At 40.2% G+C, this 27,888-nt stretch overlaps 1 protein-coding gene across 5 annotated transcripts; it reads left to right on the top strand.

Moving 5' to 3' along the window:
- The first annotated feature begins 612 nt into the window (after nt 1-612).
- Nucleotides 613-27,414, top strand: LOC126043579 (tropomodulin-3). Of its 5 annotated transcripts, none has more exons than XR_007507475.1 (11): nt 613-710; nt 7,303-7,489; nt 8,927-9,083; nt 16,854-16,976; nt 17,619-17,708; nt 18,240-18,370; nt 19,590-19,697; nt 21,169-21,312; nt 21,665-21,809; nt 22,953-23,094; nt 24,256-27,414. XR_007507475.1 is itself a non-coding variant. In XM_049812219.1 (11 exons), exons 2-10 carry the CDS (start codon nt 7,364-7,366, stop codon nt 23,006-23,008), a joined length of 1,080 nt encoding a protein of 359 aa, XP_049668176.1. In that variant the 5' UTR covers nt 613-710; nt 7,303-7,363; the 3' UTR covers nt 23,009-23,022; nt 24,256-27,414. The 5 variants fall into 5 exon arrangements, 2 of the variants coding, with proteins under 2 accessions (XP_049668176.1, XP_049668177.1); XM_049812219.1 differs by having other exon boundaries at nt 22,953-23,022; XR_007507476.1 differs by lacking the exon at nt 613-710 and adding an exon at nt 855-1,059.
- The last annotated feature ends 474 nt before the right edge of the window (nt 27,415-27,888 follow it).

Genomic DNA, 27,888 nt, shown 5'->3' with positions numbered 1-27,888 from the left:
TTCGGTCGCCGAAACATCCCGAACTGATGCTCGTTAAGCGCTCGCCAGCCCTTAACAGGGTAGGTTGGTGTTTGGATGTCTCCTGCCCCGTGCCAACAGGAGGGACTGCCGAGGGTGCTCTTGGCCCAGAGCTTTGCAGGAGAAGCCACCATTTCCCACCATTTCCCTGTAACTGTGCCTTTTGCTGGGTCAGATTGGGACCAAACCACGAGGGACTCATCTCCCCGGTGCCCGGCCTGACAGCCCGCAGGAGGAGGCTGCATGTTCTGCGTACAGATAAAACAAAACGCAGGCAGAGGTGGAGGCGAGGAGCCTGGAGAGGCCGCAGCAGCGAAGGAAGCATCTGCCAGAGAGACCCGCAAGGCCGCAGAGCGAGCCGTACGTAAAGGCTCACAGGCGTTTCAGGGACGCCCCCGGTGCGGAGGAGCGAGCGGGGCCCGGCCATTTTGACCCCACCGGCAGCCACACACCGCGCCCGCCTTCGGCTCCCCCACGGCCCGCCGCCGCCGCCTCGCCTCACACGAGAGGGCGGGAGCCGCCCCGCCCCTCACGGCACGACGGGCCCCCGCCGCCCCGCAGGCGCAGGCGCGGTCTCTGGCGCGGCGCCCCGCCCCGCCGGCGGACTACAGCTCCCGTCGTGCTCGGGGGCGGCTGGTTGCGGCTGAGGGAGCTGGGTTCCTCCTGCTGCTGCTGCTGCCGCCGCCGCCCGGGTGAGTGGGGAGCGGCGGGCGGGGGTCGGGGCCGGAGAGCGGCCGCGGCGGGCGGGGGTCGTGGGCCGTGGGCCGGAGAGCGGGCCGCGGGCGCTCCGGCTGTGCCGGGCAGAACTCGCGGGGGTGCTGGGGGGAGGGGGGTGGCGGCGGGCGCAGCCCTCCGCCCGCTGCCGCAGCGCGGCGGGAGCCCGGCGGGAGGGGCCGCGGCGGCGGCGGGAGGAGGAGGAGGAGGAAGAAGAAGAAGAAGAAGAAGAAGGGGCTGGGCCGGCGCCCGCCCGCCCCGGACCCCGCGGCTCACCGGGCCGGGGGGGCCCCCCCAAAACCTCGGTTGGTTTTCCGGAGTGGGAAGGTCAGGGCTTCGTTAGCGCGGCGCCGAAGGGCGTGGGGCGGGGTTTTCGTCTTCGCGTTGGGAAACGGGCTCTGCGGCGGCGGGGCTCTCCTGCCGCCGGCTGCCGAGGGGTTGGCCGTGCGGGCTGAGGGGAGCCGGGCGGGTGTCTGCTGGTGGGCGCTCAGGTGCGGGGCGCGGGTTAATTATTTTTTTTTAGCCAGCGCCCAGCTTTGCTGCGAGACCCGACAGCTGCGCCTTTAAAAACTTTGCCCGCAGATGCGGTTAGCGTAATTCTTTCGACTTGCCGTATACGTTTTCCACAACTTGGGAAGCGTGCAAGCTGATGACACTTACTTACGGAAGAGTGCTTTTCCGCTGCACCCGCGGCTGGCCGAGGGTTCGCGCTCCGCAGCTGCGGGGAGCCGCTGGCGAGGGGACGGCCGCGGCCCGGGGGGCTCCCGTGGGCGTCCGCGCACCCGGGTTTCTCTGTTCCCGAAGGGCTTTGGCGTTGGCCCTCGCCGTGAGCCTCGGAAGGCTGTCCTGCCCGCCTGTTTCTTTGCGGGTAGGCGCGAGTCGTGCTGAGCGTAAGTAAAGCGCTGCTCTGGGGAGGTTGCCGTATGGTTTAAGTTTGTTGTAATGTATTGAAGGTATCCTCGGGACCAATGCTTTGCTACTGCGTCAGGCGTACAGAGCTTGAAAGACGGCCTGCGATGTAAGGGGGAAGCTGGAACTCGCTAGTGCTCGGAAGTTTTCCCTAAGTAACATAATGGGAATAAAGTGAGTTTCTTCTTATGTCCTGCTCTAGGCTTGTAAGTTTTGCCACTTTTCTGTAACGCATACGAGTACCTGAGCGTTTCTATAAACGCTCGGATACCTTGCATCTGATGTTTGGTTTTGACTGAAACACCTGTAGGCAGTTCCTCCAGGAGGAGATACTGTGTGTCAATGTCCATGGGCAGTAGATCTCTATTGAAGAAAATCCAGGTATTGTCTGAAAAAAAAAAAAAAAACTATGCCAAAACATCCCTCGTCCTGGCCGGTCAGTAACTCCTGACACAGTGGTGCTGCCCTGCGTATTGCGAGAGGGAATGGACAGCTGGAGTGGCGATTTCTGCCAGAGGAGCTTCTCAGGGCAGGCAGTACCTGTGCTACCTGGGATTTTTAGCTTATCTCAGCCTTGTATTTATTTGGGATCATAACACCTGCCCTGCAGCTAGTTCGATGAGCACGCCTGGAAATGTCGTGGAGATGGGTGTGCTGAAACGCTGCATCCCGCACTGCCGAGGCTGCCGCTTCTGTGCCCCGTCCAGCTTGCGGAATGCGTGTTTCAGGGCTCCTGGCTCTGTCACCTGTGCTATTGTCTGGGCTGGGTGGGTGTGTCCACATAACCCTGCAGTGTGGGTGACTGGTTTTCAAGAACAGGCACACAGGAGTCGGTTTTTATGGGACGATGCCAAGCTGGCAGCTTAGCCATCACTCAGAGCACCCTGCCTGCAAGATAGCTGTGTCCTAGTTCTGTGTGGTTGTATACAGGACGTATAACAGAGCAGGATGGGCTTTGTCTGGTTCCAGGTGCCCTGTGATACAGAGGAGGAGCTGGAAATACAGGTGTTTTCAGATTTCCTTCATCGTGGAAGAATCTTCATGGTCCATGTAGTTACCCTGCAGTAGCTGTCTGTCCCCCTCCACTCCATGGGTCACTGTATGGACAAATGTGAAGTTGGGGAAGCTCAGTTTGCCCTGTATAAAACTTAGTGAATTCTTTCTTTGAACAGAACAAAGCCTCAGGCTTGCTTTTGTAGGAAAACAGCCCAGAATAGCTATTGCCTACTGCCTGGAAAACACAATTTACCCTGACAAAAAGCATAGGCAAAGATGAACTGCCACCTGCTGGCTCCGTAGGCTTTGGGCTAGGGAATGACTGCTGATTCCCTGGGCAGGAGAACCTGGTTCGTGTACCCTACCCCAGGCTGGAGATTTGGAAGGCTCGGGTGGGTTTTGAAGAGCTTTCTGCTGAGCAGCATTAGGCTGTTCAGCAAAGTTATTGTAAGGCATTGTAAAAACATCCTAAGGAACCTGCTGTGTTTATGGTAATATTTATATTTACTCATTTTTCTCCTAGCTTTGGTAAATAAAGATAGCTCTTTCAAGTGCAGCACATTCTTCATAAACAGTTCTGTATAATCTTGCATACTGGAAAAAAAACATTGTTGCCATCATAGGGGTTCCCTGGGGAAATGCTTGGGTTTGGCTCCTCCAAGCAGCTGGGATGGTCTGGGGCCCTGACTGGTGCAGGAATGCTGACAGACTGGTGGACCCCCTCTGTTCCACACACCCCCTGCTCTGGGTCAGGTTCACCCAGAGGCTGGGTGGAAGGGGGCTCTGAAGGAACAAGTGAGATTAAAGTGAACTCTGCAAATGTGCGGGCCAAAACCAGCTGGGTTTGTTTTTCATGATGTCACTTCTATTTTAAAATCCAAGTTACGGAAACCATTTACAGTGGACTTTTAACAAGACTGTAGTTTCCTGTGGGCAAGATACTTCTAAAGAGTTACTCCTGTTAGGGTCCCAAGAAATTGTGTTCTTAGGTATAATAGAAATGTCTGGGGGGTGAATTTTTGAAAGAAAATTGGAAGCTAGCTATTTTTAAATCTTTTGGTTTTTTAAAATATAATTTCAGAGAGGAGAAATCAAAAATATTTTAACTTGTAGATAAGAGGTGTGTGAAAGTTGCTTGACAGTCTTTCGGGGGATGATTCAGGTAATTATAAAAAGGCCTGAAGTAAAGCTACTGCTGTCTTCTAATTTCTTTAGTTGTTCATTGATTCCTCAGGTGAAGGAATAATGGCAAGATTTTTGTCTCTGTGATGTCCAGCAGAATACCTTCATTTCTGATTTTTCAGCTTCTTTTCTGCTTAACGAACAGAGAATTGAAATTTGATTGATTGGAAGTGATGGCTTTGTTTCCATTTCCCTAAATGTTTCTTATGTGACTGTGAACTTGCTAGAGTGAAGAACTTTACCTTATAGTTACATACCTGAAAAAAATAATACTAGTGCTTTTGACTTTTAACATATATAATGTTTTCATGATAAAGCTAAGAAGGATACTTAGAAGAAAAGTAGCTCTGCTCATCAAAAAAGTGCAAAGTATTTGCAAAGCCAAAATTGATGCTTACAGTTTCGCCTACAATTTTGCAGTAAGATGTGCCACAAATATTCACAGTCTAAATAACTGCTCCTTCTAAAAACTTGTGATTTATTACACATGTATCTTTCTCTGCGCTGCACTGCTACAGCGAGTGGTGGAAAGCAAATAGAGTACCAGATGTGTTTAGTGGAAGGTGAAGGGGCTTGTTTGATTAGATTAGGGCTTCAGGTGGCCTTTATGCCCTTTTTACACAATGACAATTCCTGACACCATGTTTTAAAACCTGATTTTTAACATTATATGCAAGTGTCATATGTGCTGTGGTTTCTTTGTAGGGAATGTTTCTGAATGTCGTTACCAAGCAATCTCTGTGTAGTACAGATGTGCTAATCAGTGCTACCATCGTGACTTTTTAAAGGTGTCTCATGTTAAATATGCTTTCACATTTTAAAAAACTTTTGATTGATAGGTATTAGAAAAGATGTCCAAAACTCTTTAAATTTAAATTTGCCAGGCCACATGTGATTCTGTTCCTCTTGTTGAAGTGAAGACTCAGTTACAGAAGTAGTGAGTTTTTTTGCTCTTCTTTATTTTTCACTTTTTTGTGTGTGTGAACACTGTAGCTCAGGATTTGAAATGGCTACTTTGATCATATTACAGAAGCAATCGAGACTAAGGGCTATGACCTGAACGTTAATTAGTGTATTATAAAGGATGAGTAGTTTTCCAATGTCAAACATACCAATGCAGTAAATAAAAGGTAATTAATTCTGGGTGACAGCATTTTGCAGCGATTCATGGAGAGGAAATGCAGCCTATGTGAATGTAATGTATGGTTATGCAGTGCTACTCCCCATCAGAGTAAGGGAAGCATTATTCTGCAGTACGCGAACTATTCTGCTCCTTTTAATTACCTATTAAAACTACACCTTTTAATATTTCAATGCAAATGGACATGCAGAACTGTGGTAATTAGCAGCATGTTGATGTAGGATTCAGATGGTGCAGCCCGGTCACAAACAATGCTGTGTAATCAGCTGCAGGAAATGTTTTTCTCTTATGATAATGTGTAATGGCTTAAACTGTAAGGAAGGGCAAAACATTGAGGCTTAAGGAATGAGAAGTTTGCATGCAGATTGTGTGGCATCTGCTGCAGCTATCAGCTAATTGTCCTTCAGCTGTTACACACCTGGAGAAACAAATACCATGAGACTATGAAAACTGTAGGAGGTGGCATGCGAGACCATAGAGACACTCCTTTATTTACTTCTGGAACATGGCTTTGAAAAACATAGGTGTGCTACCCTCTGCATTTTCTGCAGCCATTACACTCGGATGTTCTCAGCTCTGTGGCCTCTTGCAAAAAGTCCAGGCTCTTCCAACATGATTGGTTTTAGTTCAGAGGAAGCCAGACACTGTTCTTTTGATGTAATTTACCATGAAATTGAGAATTCCTCCTTGTTATGTTTGAGAGAACTTTACCTAAGTTCAGCTTTGGAATTATGTCCTATCAATGTCAACTGTAGTTTACAAGTAAGCTCTAGTGTTTGCATCAGTAATATTTTTTGAAAACAGACATCCTGAAAATAGCTGTAAATATATTCCTCATTCAGGTGTGGATGTTGGTAGGAATTGAAAAATCTACCATTCTTGCAAAGGCAATTGTTAAAACCAGCTTTACTTCACACATAAACTTGACTGAATGGTGTGGATGAACCTTTATGTGCTCATGTCTCTTCAGCATCTCTGAATTAAAATATCACCGTATGTAACTGACAGCCACAGGGAGACCTTTCTTGATGTAAACAACTGAGGTGAAGGAATCCTGTAAGCAGGATTCCATGGCATAGTTTGTATATAAGGCCCTTGTTTTCCTTTTACTTAAGAGGCAATAACTTTAAATTGACCTGTTTTTGAAATACTGTGTAACTGCAGGTTTGAAGTAATGCAGTTAGTGTATGTGATGTGAGCATCTGACCTGGAATGTGGGCTATTGGAGAACAAATAACGTTTGCTGTATGTCTGATTTGTGTTGAGTATTTCTATAGAGCCAAAAAAAGGGTTAGGGAGGCTAATGAGCCTGAATGTACAGATGTAGCTTTTGCTCCCCAGATACATAACAGATACTCTTGCTCACTTACAGAGAGTCATTCAAGTGACCTTTTTTGTGTGCGCTCTCAACTTGAAGCAAGAATGTAGCTGAAGAAAAGGAGAATCCCAGAACTTCTTACAGAAAAATGAGAGAAACCAACTTGTCTGCTTCAACACTGTCATGATCAACTGTTTTTTCCAAGCCAAATGCTCAAAAATTGTGACCATTAGAAAAAAGGTTCCCTGTGCTTTCCTTGTCCGTGAGAAATACTGTATAGACTGTACATCTTTTGAAGGACCCCCATTTCCTCTAAGTATAATATTTAGTGAGCAGTTATACAGTCTGTTCTGTATTTACAATTTTTTTTTCGTAGTAGGATTGACTGGAGTGCTGCTACTTAGGAGCTGTATTTCCTAAGCCTTTCATCAAGGTATTTTAATTTTCCTCGGACAGAACAGAATGTTACTTCAATGGTAGTGCTATAATTAACTGGGAGGCAAACTTCCTTTGTTCCCTCTGTAGTAATACACTGGGATATGAGTCAGTAGTAACCGATTCGCTTGTTTGTAGTGCCCTGGAACAGTAGCAGCAACAACAAATGTAAAGCATCTTAACTCTTCTTTTGCTTGCAGTATCTGTAAAAAACAGTGGTGTTAAGCTGGACTCATAAATACTAGGTATAGTTGGTATCGCCTCTTTACTACCCCACAGCCTGCCCTGCTGTGTGGGAATTATGGCCTTGGAGTTCTTGTCGAGAAAACTGGGTGCTGGCATTCATCTGAAAATTTATTTAGCTTAGCTACTGATGGAAAAGGGCATGGCGGGATGGGATTCTTGTCAGTGAAGAAGCAAGGTGTAGACAGCTTCCAAGCACTCCTTGTCTGCTGTACAATAACAGATAGATATGAATACTAGATGAAAAAGCTTTCCTTTCAGAGATGTATTTGGAGGTTGAAGATGCTTTGTAGTTGGGATGTTTAACTTAATTATAGTTATTTCTTTTTAAAACTTTTTTTAATAGATCTGGTTAAGAATAAAACTTGGATTTTGAAGTGTTTGAGCAACTTGCTACTGCCCAAGTCATGACACTCCCATTTCGAAAGGACTTGGACAAGTACAAAGATCTTGATGAGGATGAAATTCTTGGCAAACTTTCGGAAGAAGAACTGAAACAACTGGAAACTGTTTTGGATGATCTTGACCCTGAGGTGGGTATTAACCAAAAGAAGTTTGATATTTATTTTTTTTCATTTATTCAGAAACTAGTCTGAAATAAATTGATTTTTTTTTTACTTGAGCAATATACTTTTGGACAGAGGTTTTTTTTTCCTAGTCTGCTAATGATCTTATTGACAGATAAACAGTTGAAACTTTAAATACGCATATATATTTCCGGTTTGCAAGGTGAATGCAACTGCAATAGAGGAAAATGGAAGAAGGGATTGTCAGGAGGAGCTTTCTGGGATTTATTTATAAATAAAAATTGCTTGTAGTCATGTTCTTGGAAAGAAATTTTATTTAGAAGAGCCTGTTTAACTTTCCTGTTTCCAGTGTCGTCTGGTGAACAGTCCTTTTGCATCCTTTTTATTTATTTGCTTCTGCTGTTGGAGTTTGATGGGAGAGGGAGGGTGCTAACCTCTTCTAAAGAATCCTGGCCCTGTACCTGATGGCCTATATCTATTCCTGTCCTTGTGCCGACTTTGCAAAGAGGAGGCAAATAATTACTCAGCTCCTGAATGATTATGTCGGCATGGGGTATTGAATAAGACATATTTTAGTTTTCTATTAGAAAGAGCTGAGTTATGTCTTCTACTAATGTGGCAGCTAATGTCAGAATCCCAGACTGGTGTTTTCACCTCCTGATTCTCTGTTCTTGCTTTAATAGTACCAGGATTAAGTTTAATCTTGATGTTCAGGGATCACTTAATATTATTATCATCACCTACTTTGTTGCACTGCAAGATATTCTTGGTATTTTAATTGACTTTGGCTTTATAGACATTTTCAGAGGAGAACTGGCAAAAATGATTGGTTGTCTTTTATGACAGTGTGACTTTCTATATGTTCTGTTCTTTCCATACCAATATCCTCTGTTTTGTTTTTGGTTTTTTTTCTTTAGCTGAAATATGTTGGTGATAGCAAAAAGCCACCCTACCTTGAGTCAGGTCAAAAGTAGAAATACTCTGTGTTAAATGCCAGACAACAGTATAGGCAGTTTTCTTAAAGACTTAGAAATACATGGATGTAAGTAATGGAGGAAGCAGCCGCTTGCTGAATGTCTAAACTGTAAATAGCTGAGTTTTATTTACTACTACTAATTTAAAGTGTTCATTCTAGAAAAGAAATGCAAAGTAACTAGCAGGTCTAGTGGTGGGGGCTATTGTACTGAAAGAATTGCTTCAGCCCTATTCAGAGTGCAGTGTGCTCTATTTTTAATTATATTCTTGGTATCTAAAAAATAGGTTACCTTGTCTCCTCCCCTGCCCCAAAAAAAGGAAGCTGGCAAGGGATCAAAGATTGCCTAAAAAGGATGATGTATTGGGTTTGAACCTTGGTGAGAGAGGGAAGGAAGAGGGAAATTAAACTAAACAGGTGTTCACTCATACTTTCTAAGCTGTACTTGTTTGTTCCATTTTGTTTTGCAGAACGCACTTCTCCCTGCAGGCTTCCGACAGAAAGACCAGACTGCTAAAAAGGCTTCAGGTCCCTTTGACAGGGAACGACTCCTGGCATATTTAGAGAAGCAGGCTCTTGAGCACAAAGACAGGGAAGACTATGTGCCTTTTACAAGAGAAAAGAAAGGTAACACCACCCTTTCTGGTGTAGGTAGTTGTGAAATCTCTGAAGTGGCCTAGCCAGAACTACTGTGAACCAAAGTTTATTGAAGCATCGGAATGCTTTTTAACTTGGAATGCTTTTTAACTTGCAGCATTTCCAAATGAGTGCTACTGTGCAGAGGTGGGATGCTTCCTGTTCAAGCTTTTTGTGGCGCTGGGGCTGTTCTGCTGTTTGCATGTAGTACAGGAAGGAAATAAGACTCAGATTTTTATCAAAGATTGCAAAGTTCTGATGGGTATGGTGTCCTCAAAATAAGAGCTACCCCTGATTTATGTCAATAATAACAAATGCTGTTGTGCCTGTGGCTTATGCCCTGTGGTGCTGAGTACAGACAGTAACATTTGTTAATACTACACTGAATTTAAAAAATAGCAGTAGAATGATGTCATGGTAGATACTTAATAATGTTAAAAGATGTTGTAGCTGACAAGGCCAAGCAAGTGGTGTATGTAATCATGTTGTCTTTCTAGTATCCTTACTGAGAGGTTTAATAAGATTGCATAGTTATTGTTATCTAATTACATAGTTAACTATCACAAGAAGCTCTGAAATCTGGCAGTGGTTTGTGGTCTAAAAACCATGGAAACATTGATCCAATGAGTGGACACATTATTAAAGCCTGGGATTTCAAATCTTTGTTTTGGATCTAGTCGTCTTGTTGACTTGGTGGGAAGCATTTTCCTTTCCAGGAAAAAGATTTAAAAAGAATGTGCATCTTAAATATTGTAAGAATAGATTCCTGTGACCGCCCCCTTCCCCCCCCCCCCCCCCCCCCCCCCAAGAGTTCCCAAATTTGTTGTGCCTTACTAACCACTATTGGTAGGGACAGAAACTCCCAGTCCTGTACTGGACACATATGCGCAGGAGGTGGCTTTTAGATGTCACCACGGTGTTTGTGTACTGCTTGTGAATCCTAGCTTGTCTGAACCTTCCCCAGCAGCAGGGCAGATCTGCTGCAGTAAGACTTCAGTAAATTGTTTGGTAAGTTGTGTTCCAACTGCCCAAGATGAACAGGCTTCTCTTTTCTCAAGGGTTTGAAACCCTTTAATTCTACTTAATTATCTGGTGTGAATCATTGCTTATTTCAGACTTGAGTCTTCATTCCTCTACTGAGTTTGTATATATGATTGTGGTGTATATTTGGTGAAAATTTTCTTGGCGATATTGCATTTTCCCTTGCAGTAATAGAGAGATTGTGACTTTATAAAGTGCTGCACTGTGTATGATGTATTACTTCCTTAACACACAATGTTTTGCCTTACTTGTGTAGTTTAATGCCACTTTTATTGATATAAGTGTGACACTCCTTTGCTGACAGGAGAATGGGAGTTTGCTGACTGAATCTGTAATAGTAACCGAGTTAAGGATAACACAATTTATTGAATGTAGAAGGCAGTCAAAGGTACCTATAGCAGCAGTACCCTTACGGTACCTCTGCTGCTGGCAAGTACCTGTTGATCCCATGTTTGCTTCTGTAGTGTCCTGCTGCTGCCTCCCCTGTTCTGCTTCTTGCCTGACATACTTGCTAGTATATGTTGGAGACAGCCTAATGGTTTAACATGATTGAGTTCAAGTATATTTGGGCCTCATAGCTCATTTGGGAGTCCCTTGCAGCCCGGCTAGCTTGTACACTGCTCCTTCAGGCTGGGCCTGGAGGATTTGCTGTAGTTAGTACTTCTTTTTCTACCGAGTACTAGTGCTTCATTCATTCATTTAAAGTCAGCTTACGTATACATGTACACGGCAAAACTATTTGTTTGGCTAGACAAAAATCTGTGAGAATCATGTAGAAAAACAGAAGGGTCCAGCTGTGATGCAGATCTTGGTTAAGAAAGATCAAATGTCATTTCCTTTATGTAATAAAGTATTACTAAATAGCAGTATGTCTGGATGTTGCAATATGTCATACCAGTTTAATTAGTAAAATTTCCTGTATCTCTTAAAAAAAAAGTTGATATTTAATAACTACCATTTATTTTAGTACCATAGAAGAGAAAATAATGTGAAAAATGAAATGTAGCTTACTTTCATTGAAACTAAAAATGTGGAAACAAATGTTAAGTATGGAAGTTCTTGCTCTGTTAAATGGAAAGGAGGAGGAGGCAAGAAGGCTAAGCTCATTTTGGAGTAGGTGAGGGATAACCTTTTCTTTTCCTCATGAAAGTGTTATGGTTCAGCTTTGACTTGCTGCCGTGTTTGTAGCCGTTTTGCACAAAAATGGCAAACCTATGTAACTTAATCTTTTAAATCAAGAAATCATGATTTTTATCCAGATGTAAAGCTTGGAAAGGGAGTGGAGCCAAACTTAATACTTGTGTAAGATGTTTTTAATCTAGAGGGAGCTCTTATTCTAATGTGCTTTTCTTTAATATTAAAAACCCAAACAAACAACTAAGCTGGCTTACAATTTTTCTCTTTGGCTAGGTAAATGTATTGTGAAGAAACGCTAACAAATTGTAGAATAGGAGTAGGTGAAAATCTTGCTTGATTATGCTGTTAATTCAGAAGAAAACTGATAATCATAACCTTCAGATCTAGAGGTTTTGTGGGGAGACAGGTTGGAGTTGCAGCTCTTGGTGCCATTTTGTGGGTCAGGCTTTACTAAAATATTTCGGTATGCCTAGCTGGTCTCGTTGCTCCAACTTGGTCCAGTTATTCATTTCATGGAGTAAGAAGGGGAAAATCTATCCTTCTCTTTCTCTTTCCTTTTCCTATTTTAGTAGAACTGATGTCCTGTGTGGTGATTTGGCCTGCAGGTTTACCAAAGCTTACCCTGCGTTAATTTTAAACTTCCTGGCTTGCTACTGATTCTGGTAACCTTGTTTCCCTACTACAGTGTAAAGGAAAATCCTCTCTTCCAGTTGTCCCAAGTACCTCATTTGGGGGTAAGGTGTTATTAAAACAATGTTGCATTTGTTTTGCTGATAGGTGATGTGATTTCTCCAAATGTTTGGAACTTTTTTTGCTGTGTGCTATTAAATGTGGAAGATCTGAAATAATGTCCTGATGCAGTGAGATGAACAGTGCTAAAGAAATGTAAAGCTTGACGATCCCTAAATTATATTCTATTGCGTTTTTCCAGTGCCTGATTTTGTTTCTAAAAGCATCCTTAAGAACATACTTTGTTTTTAAACGTGATTTAATGACTAAAGTCACGTTCTCTTCCAATTAAGTGTTGAACCATACAGTAAACCATTGTTCAAGAGATTCGTGAGAGCAATGTGGTAAAAATTTCAACAAAACTAGCTTTGTCTCAATCTGTGTATGTAAGTATGTCATAAAGGTTTTATAAGGCATACTGCAAGGAGAAGGATCTCTCATCTAAACAAGCGAGGCTGCAGCACTAGAGTCTGTTGCCCTCGAGTGTGTTCCACACATCTGACCAAGTCCTCACTTCTCTTAGAACAGCAAAAGATGAGAATAATTGCACCTGAGATAAACATATCTAACATCAGTGATGTACTTTGTGCTGTATAGTGCAAGGCATTAGCAAATTATTATGTAAACTAAGCTTTGCATTTCTAGCCTTTGCACTTCTCTAATCATGGCTTGCTCTTCCAAGTCTCCCTCTTCATTTCTGCCAGCGTATGTTTGTTCTGTGTAGATTTGCATTTCATGTAACTTATGCTTTAATGTTGGTTTGGTGGGGTTTTTTCCAGCTCTATCACCCAGAAAATATGGTTAGGCTGAAACTGTAGTTGCCACCCTGCTCAGTTGTTGCTCTGGATCACCATTTGCTTCTGTTGCAGCAGGGTTTGGGGTGCTGTGTTCTCTCTTCGCCTTTCAATCACTGGTCTTTAAAGGAAGTGTGTTACATGTTGTAAAATGAAACTAATATCCTTTAGGAGCTTTGGAGAAACAACATGTCAAATTGACATTCTCCATACAAGACCACTAGAACAAAATAACATGTGATACTCTAGCCTTAATGTAAAACAGTTTTCTAACTCACTGCTATGTGCTCTGTAATCAGATAATGAATAACAGTACTGTTTCTACAGTAAGACACTGAGGAAGTCCCTTGTAAGTTGAATTAATAAAAATAGTATTAAATTGCGCTTACAAGTGAATTGATGAACCCAAGTCTGTCACATGGTAAGAACTGGTGATTGAATTGTGGATTATATAAATTTCTGGATTAATAAAACTTTAAGGAACATAAGATGTAAGGAATATATCAGATGTTGCTTGCTCTTCTTCATGAAGTCACTCATGAGATGAGCTTGTATTTGGTTGTCCTCAGGTGACACTTGATTCCTTTTCTGCAAACAGGTACTGCAAAGTAGAGTTTAGACTTTCTTCTGATCTGCAAGTTGTGGCCGCTTGCTGCCTCCTAGCATGGGGGTAGGACTGTGGGATATGTGAGAATAGTACCAGCAGTATGCAGTGCAATGGCCACACTGAACAGACCTGATTTCCTCAAGATTTTCAGTCCCACCCTAGATACTGTGAGCCTGTGTATGAAATGTGTAGGGCACTTCAACAGATGTCATCCAACGCTTCTGCCTTTTGAGCAACACGATTGTGTGGAACTTTCAGTTTAAAGTTCATTCTGTAGCAAAGAAAGCCTGTGAATTAGTCCTGAGATGTGCTTCATTTAATATGTTAGCTAAAGGCATAGGAGACCTGAATACATCATTATTACAGAAATGATGTGAACATCTCTGAAATTTGCTTCTTCATATTGTATTGCTTAATCTTTGCAGTATCCTTGTTGGCTGAAAAGGAGGATGTTGTGTCCCTTCATGTGATCGAATCCTTGCTATTTGGAAATGTTCCACTTGAGGGCCGAGAAAGCTATTCATCTCATGGGCTGCACAGATGTGTAGTTTTTTGTTTTGTTTTGGTTTTTTCATTTGTTTGTTTAAAGCTTACTAAGGGGGGGAAAGGAATTGCCAAACTGTTGGCAGCAGGCCTTGAATTAGATCATTGTCCCCAGAGACACAGGGGTCTTTGCCTTTTTGAAGTAAGTTCGTTACTAGGAGTGGGAAAGGACCTGCTTTTGCATGTGCATTGTAAACTTCTGAACTCTGGGCTAGGATGAGATGAAGCCAATGAATGAGAGATTATATACACAAGGGTGTGACCTGTTTTATAACAAAACCTGCTCCTGACCCAGTTCATGTGACTGGAGTTGGCTGCAATGAACACTTCTGGAGGGGAGCGGCTTTTAACATTTTTGCTTTAATAGAAACTGAATATACTTCTCTTTCTAGGTTATCTTAAGAGTCAGGCAAATGTTTAGAACCAGAAGTTCCTTACCTATGAATTTAAGAATTACTTAAAGTAACATTAGGAAAAGTAGTTCTTTTTTGTGAGTACTGTGTGATGAACCAGATGGGAGGCTGATCTAGCTTGAAATACATTTTTACAAAGTTGCTTTTAATTGAGATCAGTTTCCTTCTCCCGCTCATTGCCTGCTGCAATGATGCTGCAAATAGGATGACATGAACAAAGGCTCAGGTGCTCAGATCATGCTTTCCTTCTCTTCTCCTTCCTCGTACTCTGAAATGCTCAGTTTTTTACTAGTCTGTATTACTGAGGGGAAACAATGTAAACATAGCTAATGAAGGGCTTTAGATCATGTGTGTGCTGTTTCAGAGCATGTCATGTGTTAGTGAAAACCTCATCAAATGTTCTCCTCTCTCTTCTGAAAGTTACAATTTAAGTTGAAAGTTATTCTCTCTCCAGTAGGTGATGCTGGTGAAATAAAATGGGAGCAGAAATATACTGTATCAGTTATATCAAAATAATCCTAAACATTTACTAAGCCTTCAATTTATGAAGGTTTTCTTTTAATCCTGAATCACCACAAACATAGCTTCTTTTGCACTGTCCATCAAATGTGAGGTATGGCTAGTAATGCATGTCAGCTGCTTTCAGCTACTGTTTGTAGTCAGTACAGTTACGTAAGGAGATTTATTTTTTGCTTCTAAATATGGGTAATGACCATTTATACAACTTTCCAAAGAGATAGCAACCCAGGAGCAAAAATACTGTGTTGCTAGCAACAGATCTTGGTCATCAGACTGTGTCGTCAGAGAGAAACCTGATACACTTCTTTGTAATCTGTGCTGGTGGTAATGCATTAAATGCCTTTAAAAAGAAAACGAACTACAAACTATTGTAATGTAGGGTGGGAATTTGGAAAGAGAGAAAAGGTGGATGGGTTTTGTTATGCCTGTGTCTGCTGTGGGACACAGGAGCTGACTTCAGGCACTGCTTCCCACAAGTGGTGAAACCAAAATCCCGCTTTGTTGGAATTTCCCAGAAATAAAACTGAAACATCCCTATAAAGCTTCTTGTCACTGGGAGGTATTTAAAAATGCTAAACTTAGTCTTAGTCCAAACATGTAACAAGATACACTTGTATGCAGTATGAGGAAAAAAAATTAGGCTCCTGACTTCTGCCCGGCTAGTCTGATTCTGATGCATGGTGGGTTTTCCTCATGTAATTGGGATGAGCTAGGGTGGTAAGTGTGTGGGAAATGCTTTTTAGCTATGAATATGGAAGAGGGTAGGTTCCTGGATTAGCACTGACACTTCATAGGAAGATTATCAACACTGCCTCCTACCCTGGGAAATAACTAAAGGAAGTTGGAACCCCTTTCCCACAGCTCTGCTGATAGCTCAGGCAACTTGGAAAGTCTGAAAAACTTTGAATAATTGTTAAGATGAAATTCACAGTTTTCTAGTTGTGAATTACTTCTATCAAATGCATCGGTTTTGTTCTCTCACACAGTACCAGAGCTTTTATTTGCCATGTTAATTTGTCCTGAACCTAAGCACCCCTTACGTCTCCTGGGTTCTTACCCAGTGGTAGACTTCTTTGTTCTGAAAGACCAATTCTAAATCATTCAAATCTGAACTGTTTTCAGAATAACTGTGAGAATAGCTTTCTCATATTCTGATTCCTTCCCCTAACTTTTCAGCTGAAGATATATGCAGGAATTATGCTAAGTACCCAGACCTCTATTTATAACACATCTGAAGTAACTTTTCCCATTACCTGTCAGCAATGACTAAAAAGTTGGTGCAGAATGTGCTATTATTACTCTTCCTTTTCCCACTGAATCTTCTGTGAGCTTTCTGAGCATCATTTTAGAAAATAGTGTCATTGGCAGAGAAATCTATTATCTTGTTTTGTGCTGTTCACAAACCATGGTTTTCTCAAGCAGCTCAGGCATCTCCTTTTACTTCAAAATTGAGTTAACATCTGAAATCAGAAATATCGTGTATGCTGTAAAAGCACAGTGAATTACTCAGGTCCATGATTTCAGATGATTCTTTGATATTCTATTTCTCTGACACGTTCAGTTCTGCCTAGGTCCCTTTCTCCCTTGAGAGGCTACTGGTCATTGTTCTCTAGCAATACTAAATTTTCCTTACAGGCACTTTTTCTAGGCTGTTTAAAATGTATAATGGAGGCTTATATTTTACTTTCTAATCCTTAGGAGAAACAAATAAGATTGGAGTCATGATACAGACTCCTGAAAATTTGGAATAAGTAATGTTATATTCCTGTTCATGTTCTTTCTTAATTTCTGACTTTCAAGAACAGACACAGGTGTTCTGAACAGGTGTTCAGAAGACACCTCATTCCTTTATGTTGTCCTTGGTGCTCTTCTTAGGATTCACTAAATGTAACATGTATTCCTTAAGTACAGAAAAGTTTAATGATAAGTAGCTATATAATACAAAATAACATCAGACTTTTCATTTTCTTTACGCCAGGGAAAGTATTTATCCCCAAGCAAAAGCCTGTACAGTCTTACACAGAAGAAAAATTCTCTCTTGATCCAGAACTGGAGGAAGCCTTGACGAGTGCCACAGACACAGAATTAGGTGACCTTGCAGGTTAGTTTGTTTTTGTTTTGTTTGGTTGGGTTTTTTTTAAGTATGAAGGGGCTGGTGTGTATTTGGACAAAAAAAAAATCTATAATTAATGTGGTAGTGTATTTGTTATCTGAAATGTGACTATAGGAAGTTGTAGCTGTGATAGTAACTAGAACATGCTATATGCCAGTTTGCTTGCAGCATATCAACTTTGTTGATTTGTAATAATTTATAGGAAGGTAGATTATTTTGGCCTGCCAAAGGGATCTGATTTTCAAACTCAAAACCTTTACATTCACGCTTCAGACTGGCTGGGGTTTGTTGTGTACATTATTGCTTTTTCTTGTGTATAAGAATGTGTTGCTATGTGCCTGTATTCCTAAAGCTTCAGTCAAGAATTTTGTGACTGAACTGCACTTTTAAATTAGCTTGAACCTGGTGAGGTCAAATCTTTCTAAGATGTGAAAGCCAACTAAAGTCTATAATTAATTTAAAAAATTTTCTACTTTTCTTTAAATTATTAAGAGATTGAATGGCTTATTGTACTGATAACTGCATGTTTTATGAATATCAGTTGTTACTATTTAAAGGAACCTGCATCTGTGCTGAATTAGTCAGGAACAGTAAAATTTTTTTTTTGTTTTTTCTTTTTTTTCCTTATAGCTATACTAGGAATGTCCAACTTGATAACAAACAATCAGTTCTGTGATGTAGTAGGAAGCAGTAATGGGGTTGACAAAGACAGCTTCTCAAGTAAGTGTGTACGCAAGTGCTGGATAAATGAGTTCTTTGTACTGCACACAGTTACCATAGCATTAACTATTTTCTGTCGCACTAGCATTCTTTATAGACTATTCAGTCTTGAGATGGAAATGTGCATGTCTATAATATTGCTAATTGAGTTCTGGCAAGAGTGGAATTAAAATATATGTACGCTAAAATCTATCCTGCAGTTAAGTTACTTTTTGGGGAGAAAGTAGGCACAAACATGCATTTGTGTGTGTTGGTTTTTAGGTTTCATATTTGTGTTTGTAATTCAACTCCTATGTGTTTTCTGAAAAAAGCTGGTGTGCAAGAAAAGCAGAAAGGCTGAGAGGACCTTTGGAAAAGAGTTGAACTTTATGAAAATATGGTCAGGAGAGGATGGTATGCTTTTTGGGTGGGGAAGAGATGTAAAGACTGATGAATGATCTTTAAATACAGTAAATATTGAGTATGTGTATAGTTTATTCACAGTGAATGTATGTGATCTGTTTGATTACATTTAAATGTCTTTCTTTTCAGATATAGTAAAAGGTGAAAAAATGTTGCCTGTTTTTGATGAACCGCCAAATCCCACAAATGTAGAGGAGACACTGCAAAGGATTAAAGAGAACGATTCTCGTCTTGTTGAAGTTAATCTAAATAACATTAAGGTAATCGCCTAAAGTCTGCAGTAAATATGCTGCCTTTTCTCAGTAGAAGACACTTCAAGCTGCAGAACTCTATAAGAGAGCATGATAGGCTTATTTTAAGTACAGCAGCCTTTCTGCTAAACGTTGCCGAGTGTGTAATCTCAAAAACCTGGAGCTAAACCGATAAGCCATCTTGGTTTCTTTTGCCAAATGTGTATTTAAAAAGGTCTTAGATTTTCTTACTGCCAGCCCAGACTTCTTTTGCTGCCAAGTTGGTGACAGCTCCAGCAGTTCACCGTCGTGGAGTTAACTACTTCTTTGAATCCTTTGTCCTTGATGAAGCAATGTGCTCTCAGTTATTGCTATTGCAAACAAAGTGATATTTGTACCTGACACCCGTCTGATTCTTGTACAAAAGAGCTGTCAGCAATTAGTGCAGCTTCTGCTTATAAGTGTAACAGTTGTTTTTAAACATGACTAAAACTTTTGTATATTTGTGTGAAAGAAAACAGAACTATAGCACTCCTGACTTACAGTGCAGACAGCAGTGACAGGCTGCTTGCTAGCTGCAGCTTTGCTAGCAGCCTAGGCTATTTGTTGCCATTAGTAAAGGAAGAAAATAAAATACATGGTTTAGGAATATTGTACGATAGAGAAATGCTAGCCAAAATAGATGCCCAAAAAGGCAACAGAACAAAATTTCTGATAAAGTAAACAGAGATTTGCTACCCTAATTAATTACCTAAAATTATTCCTTTTAAGCTTGGTTCCTGCTACACTGTAAAAATTATCAAACTATAAATTGGCAAATTCTGGAATTATTCTTAATAGAACACAGAGAATGAAATGCTAATGGTTTCACCAGTCTAAAGCTCTAAATCTTTTTACATTTGTGAGAGGTTAATTTGATGTTGATAGTTAGCAGAATGTTCAGTTCATGTAAATTTTTCTCAGTAACTGTTCCAAGTTAGCTAAATATTTTTAAACTCTTCTATTCTGGCAGTGGCATCAATGTAGTGAAGATGACTTTGCTTTATAGAATTGGTGACTGTAATAGCCATTGTATCTTGCCTATAGCTTTGCTACACATGTAGGCCTTTACTGTGAGACTGCTGGAGACCAGTGACAGTCAATATTATAGTACATTTTGCTGTAAAGAGAATAAGATAACGGAAGAAGTTGGGGGGGAGGGGATAAACTTGTGTATCTCAAGAGAGTGAAGTGCTATTTTTAATTCAAGAACATACCAATTCCAACGCTGAAAGAATTTGCAAAAGCCTTAGAAACCAACACGCATGTGAAGAATTTTAGCCTTGCAGCCACCCGAAGCAATGATCCTGTTGCTGTTGTAAGTACTCTTACTGATGTGCTTAAGCGGGGTGCAAGGGAAGTTTGGATGGAAAGACAATGGTAAAGGATTGAACTGAATCCTGTTTAAATATTTAGAGGTGAAAATTATTAAATTCCGTTACACAGTAAAGTATGTTTTCTTTAACAAACCTTTATTGTGTCAAAGTTGGTAAATGATTCCTAGTTGACTAATACGCAGCAATGCATCAGATGTATGAGATGAATGAGAATTCTTTTATTCCAATCCCTTCCCCTTGATTTTTCGTTTTGCTAACCTCCTTCCTGTCTGTCTGTCTTTCCTAATTGTTTAGTTCCTGATGTTCATTCCACAAGCCAATAGTATATTCAAAATTAACTTTAAAAGAAGCACATTTGAGGACTAAAAAAAGCTCATAATCTTTTTCACCTAGCTAGCGTTTTAGTTGAAGAAAGTTGCAAAATACCTGTTTCTCTATTCTCCCTGCTACCAAAGACTGGCTTAAAGCATTGGCATATAAAGCATAATATTAGTCAAGGTATCTAGTTTGACACAATTGAAACTTAAGTACTTATCACCTGGTCCTGTTTTTCCTATGTTGAATCAAAAGCAGTACATTATTTATTTGCAAATAAAGAGGTAAGAAAACAACACTAACTGTTTGGCCAGGACAATCCTTTGCATTTGTTTTAATTTCACATTAGAAAGAAAACTAGTTTGAAATACTCCATTAAATGACCATTTGAAAGCTTTGGTTTGGGTCAGTTAAAAAGTTCCTTTTCAGTAGAACTGAAACATTTGTAACAAAAATCTATAAAGGCTTCTTTTCTCAGGTGTGGTTTTGTTGGGTGGGGTTTTTTTGCATTGTGACTTGAAAGAAAAAAATTTAAATGTTATGATTTTTATGACAGTTAACCTCAGCAGTTAGCTATTCTTGTTTTCTTATTTTCTCAGAAATAAAATCAGGTATATGCCACTTCCATAAGAGTTCTTTTAGCTACATGCTGGTACTGTGCTTAGGACTTTGAATTTTGCCTCTTCCTACCAAATCTGTAGACACAAGCATTTTGAAAGTCAGATCTCCTGTTTACAAATTAACCACATCTAATTCTCCTTTCAGTTGACTAGTGCCCTTTCTTTGGCCTTTACTTAGCAGCTTGCATTACTCATTGTACGCTGTGAAGGCTTACAAAATGGAATTGGTCCAGTATGCTAATTTCAGACAATTTATATTCTGTGTAGCTTTTTACTTTGTAACAAGAGAAAGACAGGCCTTTTCTTGACTAAATACTATTTTAAAAGGGAATGTAGGAAAAGCCTGGTTGAAGACTCACTTCAGTCTCAAATAATAAGTGAAAACTTGCAAAGTTACACCATGCATCTGTGAACTTGTTGCTCCTATTGAACTAGTTAGTGGAAATGGTTATCGCTGTGTCCGATGATGTACTGTAGCAAAAATCAAAAGTTTAACAATGCTTTCTTGCATTCAAAGGCTCTTGCAGATATGCTGAGAGTAAACACAAAATTGAAAAGTTTAAACATAGAATCAAATTTCATCACTGGAGTTGGAATTTTGGCACTGGTTGACGCACTGAAAGATAATGAAACATTGACAGAGATCAAAATTGATAATCAGGTAAGTCAGGTGGTGGTAATATCATAATTAAAATCAGTCTATCCTAGTTGACTGAATATTTTTAGAAGGCAGCTTGTGATAAACTTTCCAAAATATTTTACTTTCAAATATCTTAACTCAATGAATGCTTGTCCTTAAGATTCTTAGAAGCATCTGGTTAAAGTTGATTCCTGGTCACTTCTGTGCTTGCTTGTGCTTTAAAATGCACAAACGTATTTTATGACCTTCTGCCTTTTAGATTAATCAAAATGAAGCTAAGTGTTTATTGACTAATATGATGAAAGTCTTCTGATCTCTTTTAGGGTGAACACACATAAGCTCTGTTGTCTTTGTATACCTTTTATTTTAACAGAGGCAGCAGCTGGGCACAGTTGCAGAAGTAGAAATTGCCAAGATGCTTGAAGAAAACACCAAGATCCTCAAATTTGGATACCATTTCACACAACAGGGACCTCGAGCCAGGGCAGCTGCAGCTATCACAAAAAATAATGATTTGGGTAAGACCTGTCAGTGGAGAGCAACTATTAAATGAATGTGTGTGTGGCACAGGTTTTAAAGGTGTCTGTTTTTTCTATTGATATAACCAGGTAGCAAAATATAAGTAGACCAGTTTCAGATCTCTCCTGTGCTTTACTCCTACTCTTCCCTTGCTGTTTGATGTTTTTCTTTTACTTTGTTGCAGGGTGTTCAGGTGTATGAGTTGAGGATTTTTAGCACAGTCTAGAACAAGAACATTCAAATTCCATGTGAGTTATGGCGAAGGGAGGGGAAATAATAGTTTTGATTGTTCAGTTTTATTCAGGTTAAGATTAATCGTTTCTTTAAAAGCAATACTTAAAATTTATATTGTGAGATGCCGTTCTCAATGCCAGCGCAGCCAGTCTCATCTGGATTGCTTGAGCAAGGAAACTGAATGTACTGTCATGTGCAGAGGCTGGGACTGGGTCATCTCTTCCCTTATGGTTCTGTTCATGCACCAGTGCCTTCCCTGCCTCTCTTAACGGTAGCTGGTAGCAGTGGCATCTTTATTTGCTGCAGTAAGTTTTGTTGGAGCTTATCTGTTAGAATCCTAACTAAATGGGCCAGCAGAAAATGGGTTAATAATGTAGCATGTGAATGGAGATCGTTTGTGTAATAATGTCAAATACTTGAAACTCTCAACTACAAGAAGATAATGTGGTCCATCTATTTAAATAGAATTACATTTTTAAAACTCCATTTAATTAAACTTCATGGCTTTAGGTGCTTTGTGGAAAGGATTACACATCTCATCAGTGCAAAAATGGGCCAGGTAGTTTAGTAGTAGTAGTAGTTCAGGAATACATTAGAGGGCATGACACAGGGATTTGGTTTAAAGATTTGCTTCCTCTCTGAGTAAAGTTTAAAGTAGAGGAGAAGAGCTCTGAAACAGATGGAGTAAGAGTAACAGAATAGAGCATAGAAAGAAGGGCAGCACTCAGACAATGCATAACTCTTTCTGAAAAATAGATTTGAAACAAGTTATTTCTTCACCATAACACTTCAGGTGTCTCTGTATTTCCTTTTAAGGTTTCTCTTTTCACTAGTTCTCATTTTAGTGTTTGACTGTTGGAAATCTATGTTTCTATTGATATCTTGCCTTTTTTTCTTTGCTTTCTTAGTCTGGAATATGCGAGTAAAAGTTTCTGCAAATACCTTTTCATCTCTCGAGCCCTGAAGCTACAGAGACAGGTTACTCTGAATACCCAGTTGGGTATTGAGCACTGAAAACGGATATGTTCAAAGTCTCTCACTTCTGTCTTTGTACGTTTCTTTTAAAACAATAGTCTACATCTTCTTTCTCCCTTGTTTACACTGTGTTGTACGACTTCCCTTTGTCTGACACTGTGTACATGTTGCTTTTAACTGCATGATTGGAGAAGTCTAAGGTTGGAAACTCTTCCATCTGTTCTTGCAATTTGATGAAAGCAGGTATGCATAACTTCTGTCTTTGAAAACGATTTGGATTGAAATGGAGGTACATCAATGGGTTACTTGCAAAGTGAGCAATACATTGGCTTTGTAAAGAGTAAAATTCTAGTGTGATTTTATTCTGATTGTTTCTTTAGACTGTATCTAAAGCATTTCTTGAGACAGGAAGAGGGAAGGGAAACAAAACAGGTTTCTCTCTTATTTTGATTTGAAGATAAAGATGATCAACTCAAATTGCAAATATCTGTAAAACTGTAACTTCCAATTAGTGGATTTGAGAACAGAATCGCTTTCTTCTTATATAGATGTGCTTGCTCAACTTCTTTAAAGAAAAGGGAGATGCTCTATATAATTTCTAAGACCCTTAGCCTCATTTGTTATGTCTGCACAGAAAACAGTTTGATGGGGAAAAAGAAAATACCAATTAAAAATACTACAAATATTGAGCAAAACTCCAGTCATTCAGTCAATCTTGCATATTCTTAAGTCTAAATAGCATGTGAGCTTTTAGTGATTTTATTTACAAATTTTTGCTGCTCTTGCATTTTCTGACAATTGAATATTTTTTATTAATAAATGGAATGTTTTAGGCTATTGAATGTAACATCTTTTTTTATAAAGTGTATGAATCATATTAGATGTACAGTGAAACTCTTGACCTGTTTCTTTTGAAGCCATGTAAACCTAATTCTCTACCACTAAAAAACTGCAATGTAAAAAAAGTGTTGGCTAAATTTGCTTACCAAACAAAATGATTAATGTTTCCCCCGAGTCTCTCCTCACAAATATTTGAAGCTCTTAATGAATAATGCAATAAGCACTGCTAAAGCATAAGCTTAAAATGATGGATAATACTAAGTGTTAATTACTTTAAGTTGTACTATGTGAAACTTTACGTGGCCAGGTAACTGTTGATGCTGTAGAAATATGAAAAGTAGTTACAATGATAACATAGTAAAATGCCTTTTTTTTTTTTTTACTCTCTTGTTACAGTTCGCAAGAGAAGGGTTGAAGGAGACAACTAGCAAATCTTGTTGTCAAAACTATGTGAGGATTTCAAGGGTCGTCAAGGCACACTCATCACTGTGGGCTTTGGCAATCTTGGACTACATTTACCTGGTTTAGAAGGGAAAAGACTGGAAACCCCATTCCTTTTAAAGCAAAGCTATATTAATAATCTTTTGGTATGCATCACATTTTTCAGATTGAGACACAGTAACTGTACCAGTCTCTGTACCATAGTTTTTGATTTTTTTTTTTTTAAGAACTCTTTTGTATTCAAGACTTTGGCTGTACTTTCTACTAAAAATGTAATTGCAAATCAATGGTATAATTGTCTCTAGTCAAAGAATGAGACATTCAAGATCATTGGGCAGATAATGACCCAATTGAAATGTTTGTTACAAAATCTGGGGGTGCTTATTTACATGGAGGGGTGTGTATATTCTTAAAAACAATGTATTAGTGAAAAGGGATTCTTCACATAACAGTTGGACTCATTGTGTAGAGCTGTTCAGCCTTGTTCATATGCACTGAAGAGAAATCTTTCACAGCTATCTTATTTGTAAGTCTACTTTTTTATTTTTTAGTAGTTCTTGATACTGTGATTAAGTTTAAAGACATCCCTTTAAACCAAACAAAAATAAATTGGCTAAGGACTTCTCCCAAGAGATTTGAGGGACTAATAAAGAAGTGGAAGCATTGGGGGGGGGGGGGGGGGGGGGGGGGGAGAAGTAGGAGCCTTGCAAAATGAGAGTTGTTCTGTTACACCTAAACTCTTAAAAAGTCTTTTTCAAAAGGTTCCATAACTGTATCTTGCTCTGTATCTAAACTGGATATGTTTTTAGACTGATTTCATGTGTTCATCACCATTATTTAGTTTATATTCTTTACTTAAAAATCCTTATCTACATTCATAAGTATCAATTTTGCTAGAAGTAGTGGACATGCATTTTTTAAGTTCTGCATAATTCCGTACAGGAAAAGCAGCCTTGACTGTAAAAACACTGTCCTAAGTTGCTGGTAAATGGAAAAATCCTTTTTTAGAAGCTGTTGCATTAAGCTATTAGTACTTAATGTAATCTATCATTTTTTTAATAAAGCAATGAATTAACACTTTTAAGAAAGGATTTTTGTATTCTACTTATGTCTTGATGTTGAAACACTACCTAAGACATGCAGAAATTAACCAGTACGCAGTGTCAAATCTGTATGGTGTAGTAATTATTAAAGTATTTGAAGTTCTATATCTAAGCAAACTAATAAGACACCAAGAATCACTTCAACTTCTGTACATAATCACAGTAGACTTCTTTGAAATAATATGAAAATCTAGAGGCTTTTAGGTGTAGGTCTGTTTGGACTGTACTGTACTAGTTTGCTCAATGTTGTCATGAGATCATAAACTCACAAAAATGTTCTAAAGGACTGCTCAGCTATATTTATAGCAACAGAGAATTCAACTGACAGCTCTTTTCATCAAAGGATCATAATATGGTGAGCATTTTCTGTATAGAAAACATATTGGACTGAGATTTTTGCATCAGGTTGTATATACTAGAAAAATTTAACAGAGCAACTCCCTGACACTGTGCCCATGTTGTAATCTGCTGCAAATCTTGTTTTGGAGCTTTAAAGACAGACTTTTATTATGGAGGTGACTTCGACTTTTACTGCAACTGTACAGAGAATTTTAAACTGTACAGTGCCTTCAATGAGGATGTATATAACTGGTTCATGCTTGTGGAAGAACACTCCCCCCCCCTCCCCCCCCCCCATTTCAAAATTGGCCTTTTCTTATAATTGCAAATAAATGTGTGCTCTGAAATGCAATTTGGAATTAATTGTTAAAACTAAAGACTATACATACTCTAACTTTCAAACAACTAGAAGTGAACTGACTAGTAACAAAAAGGGCTTCTTTGGTCTTGGCTTTTGTAAATTTCCAAGAACTTTTAAGATTTTGAAATTTAAGTTCTTGTGTAGTATGCATAAATTCACAAGTCAAGTGTCTTTTTACAGACAGTGCTGTATAAACATGGCCAAAGCATGTCATGTGCTGAGTTGCCTAAAGCTGTACTTTTTATTTGCTAGGCACCATAATAATTTTGTGTCAAAAGAACAGGCTGTAATGTCTTCCTTCATTTGTTGAAGGGCTGCATGTTCATGGAATCTGTTTGTGTATTGATTCTATGATGATTCATTTTATCATTATCTAACAAGATTAGGCAATTATCTCCTACTTGAAGCAGAAAAATGAAAGGCTGGATTATGGAAATGATAGCCCCCTATCCTTTCCTTTACTAAATCAAGTTTAGCTGCCTAATGATTTATATTCCAATCAAAGGCAGGGGTTTTAAAGCTGCAACTCTCAGGTGTCCTGTCACAGATGATAGTAGTGGATCTTAATAATTGGTTTAGCTCTGTAGACAATAGCTAAGTACTTGACTGCTTGTTGGCACTTTCAGGACAGGTATCTGACAGGCTAGGCATAGAAAACTAGTTGGTTTGGGTTTGGGGGGGTGTTTTGGTTTTTTTGGGGTTTTTTTTTCCAGCCAGAAGGGTTTGGGCCTCCAAGTGTTGCAAGACATTTGGCACTGTGCATGGAACAGTATCAAAAATCACTTTTGTGTCTACACTGTGTCTCCTTATTGGAATAAATGAAGGAATTTAGTCTGTAGCTGGGAATCATAAACAGTCTCAACAAGCAAAGTGAATACTCTGATGTAATGCCATCAAGTGGAGTGAGATCTCATGTATGACTTTATTGAGTGCAAAAGCGGTATTGCTTTGATAACGGGCTACCATAAATGTAAGGTCTTTTTTTTTGAAAAGCTTTTTTTTTCTTCTTGGTTATTTTTCAGGCTTAACGCAGAAGTCAAATGACCACATACATTGACTCTGTTGGTTCCAAACTAAGCATGGAAACTAGTTTATATTCCAAAGCAGTTATCTATTTACTTCTGTATTTTAAAGAAATAGCCTCATTTTCTCTATAGGTCGAGTAATACTGTTTGTAAGCTACAAACGAGCAAGTGTTCAATTTAAATTTCCGTTGAGGAAACGTGAATTGAGTGTTTTAGCGTATCAGCACTATATGCTGTCAGATTGTAAACCAGTAAACGTTTTGGATGATTAAAGTACTGTATCCTTGTTGTGGTCCGGGGGCTGTGTTTGTTTTCAGTAGTACACCCGCTTGCTTAAAGCTGACCCCCTGCGTTTACGTCCAGCCGTGACTCTTCCTTCTCCGTGAGGAAAGCGAGTGCCCAGGCGGCCCTTCGGCGAGTGAAGGGCTACCGCTGTACCCCGCAGCAGGCCCCGCACAGGTGTCCGGGCGCCCACGGAAGGAGCGGCGGCAGCCCCCCCCCCCCCCCCCCCCCCCCCATCAGGCCGGCTCCGCCCGTACGAGCAAGTAGGGAAGGCCCGGGGGGGGGGGGGGGCCGGCCAGGCCCGCCCGCCTTTGGCGGCGGTGAGGCCGCAGACGCGGCCGCCCCGGGTCGGGGTCGTCGTCTGCAGTTGAGCGCGCGGGGCCCCGACGGCCCGCCTGCTGGGAGCTGGGGCCGAGCCCGCCCTCGCTGCTGTCTCGCGACGCCGCTCCCCGCCTTTAACGGACGCCGCCCGCCCGCC

This window comes from Accipiter gentilis, chromosome 10, assembly GCF_929443795.1.
Source record: "Accipiter gentilis chromosome 10, bAccGen1.1, whole genome shotgun sequence".
In the NCBI taxonomy this organism is placed as follows: Eukaryota; Metazoa; Chordata; class Aves; order Accipitriformes; family Accipitridae; genus Astur; species Astur gentilis.
The sequence above is the reverse complement of the archived record's forward strand: the minus strand, read 5'-3'. Positions and strand labels throughout refer to the sequence as shown.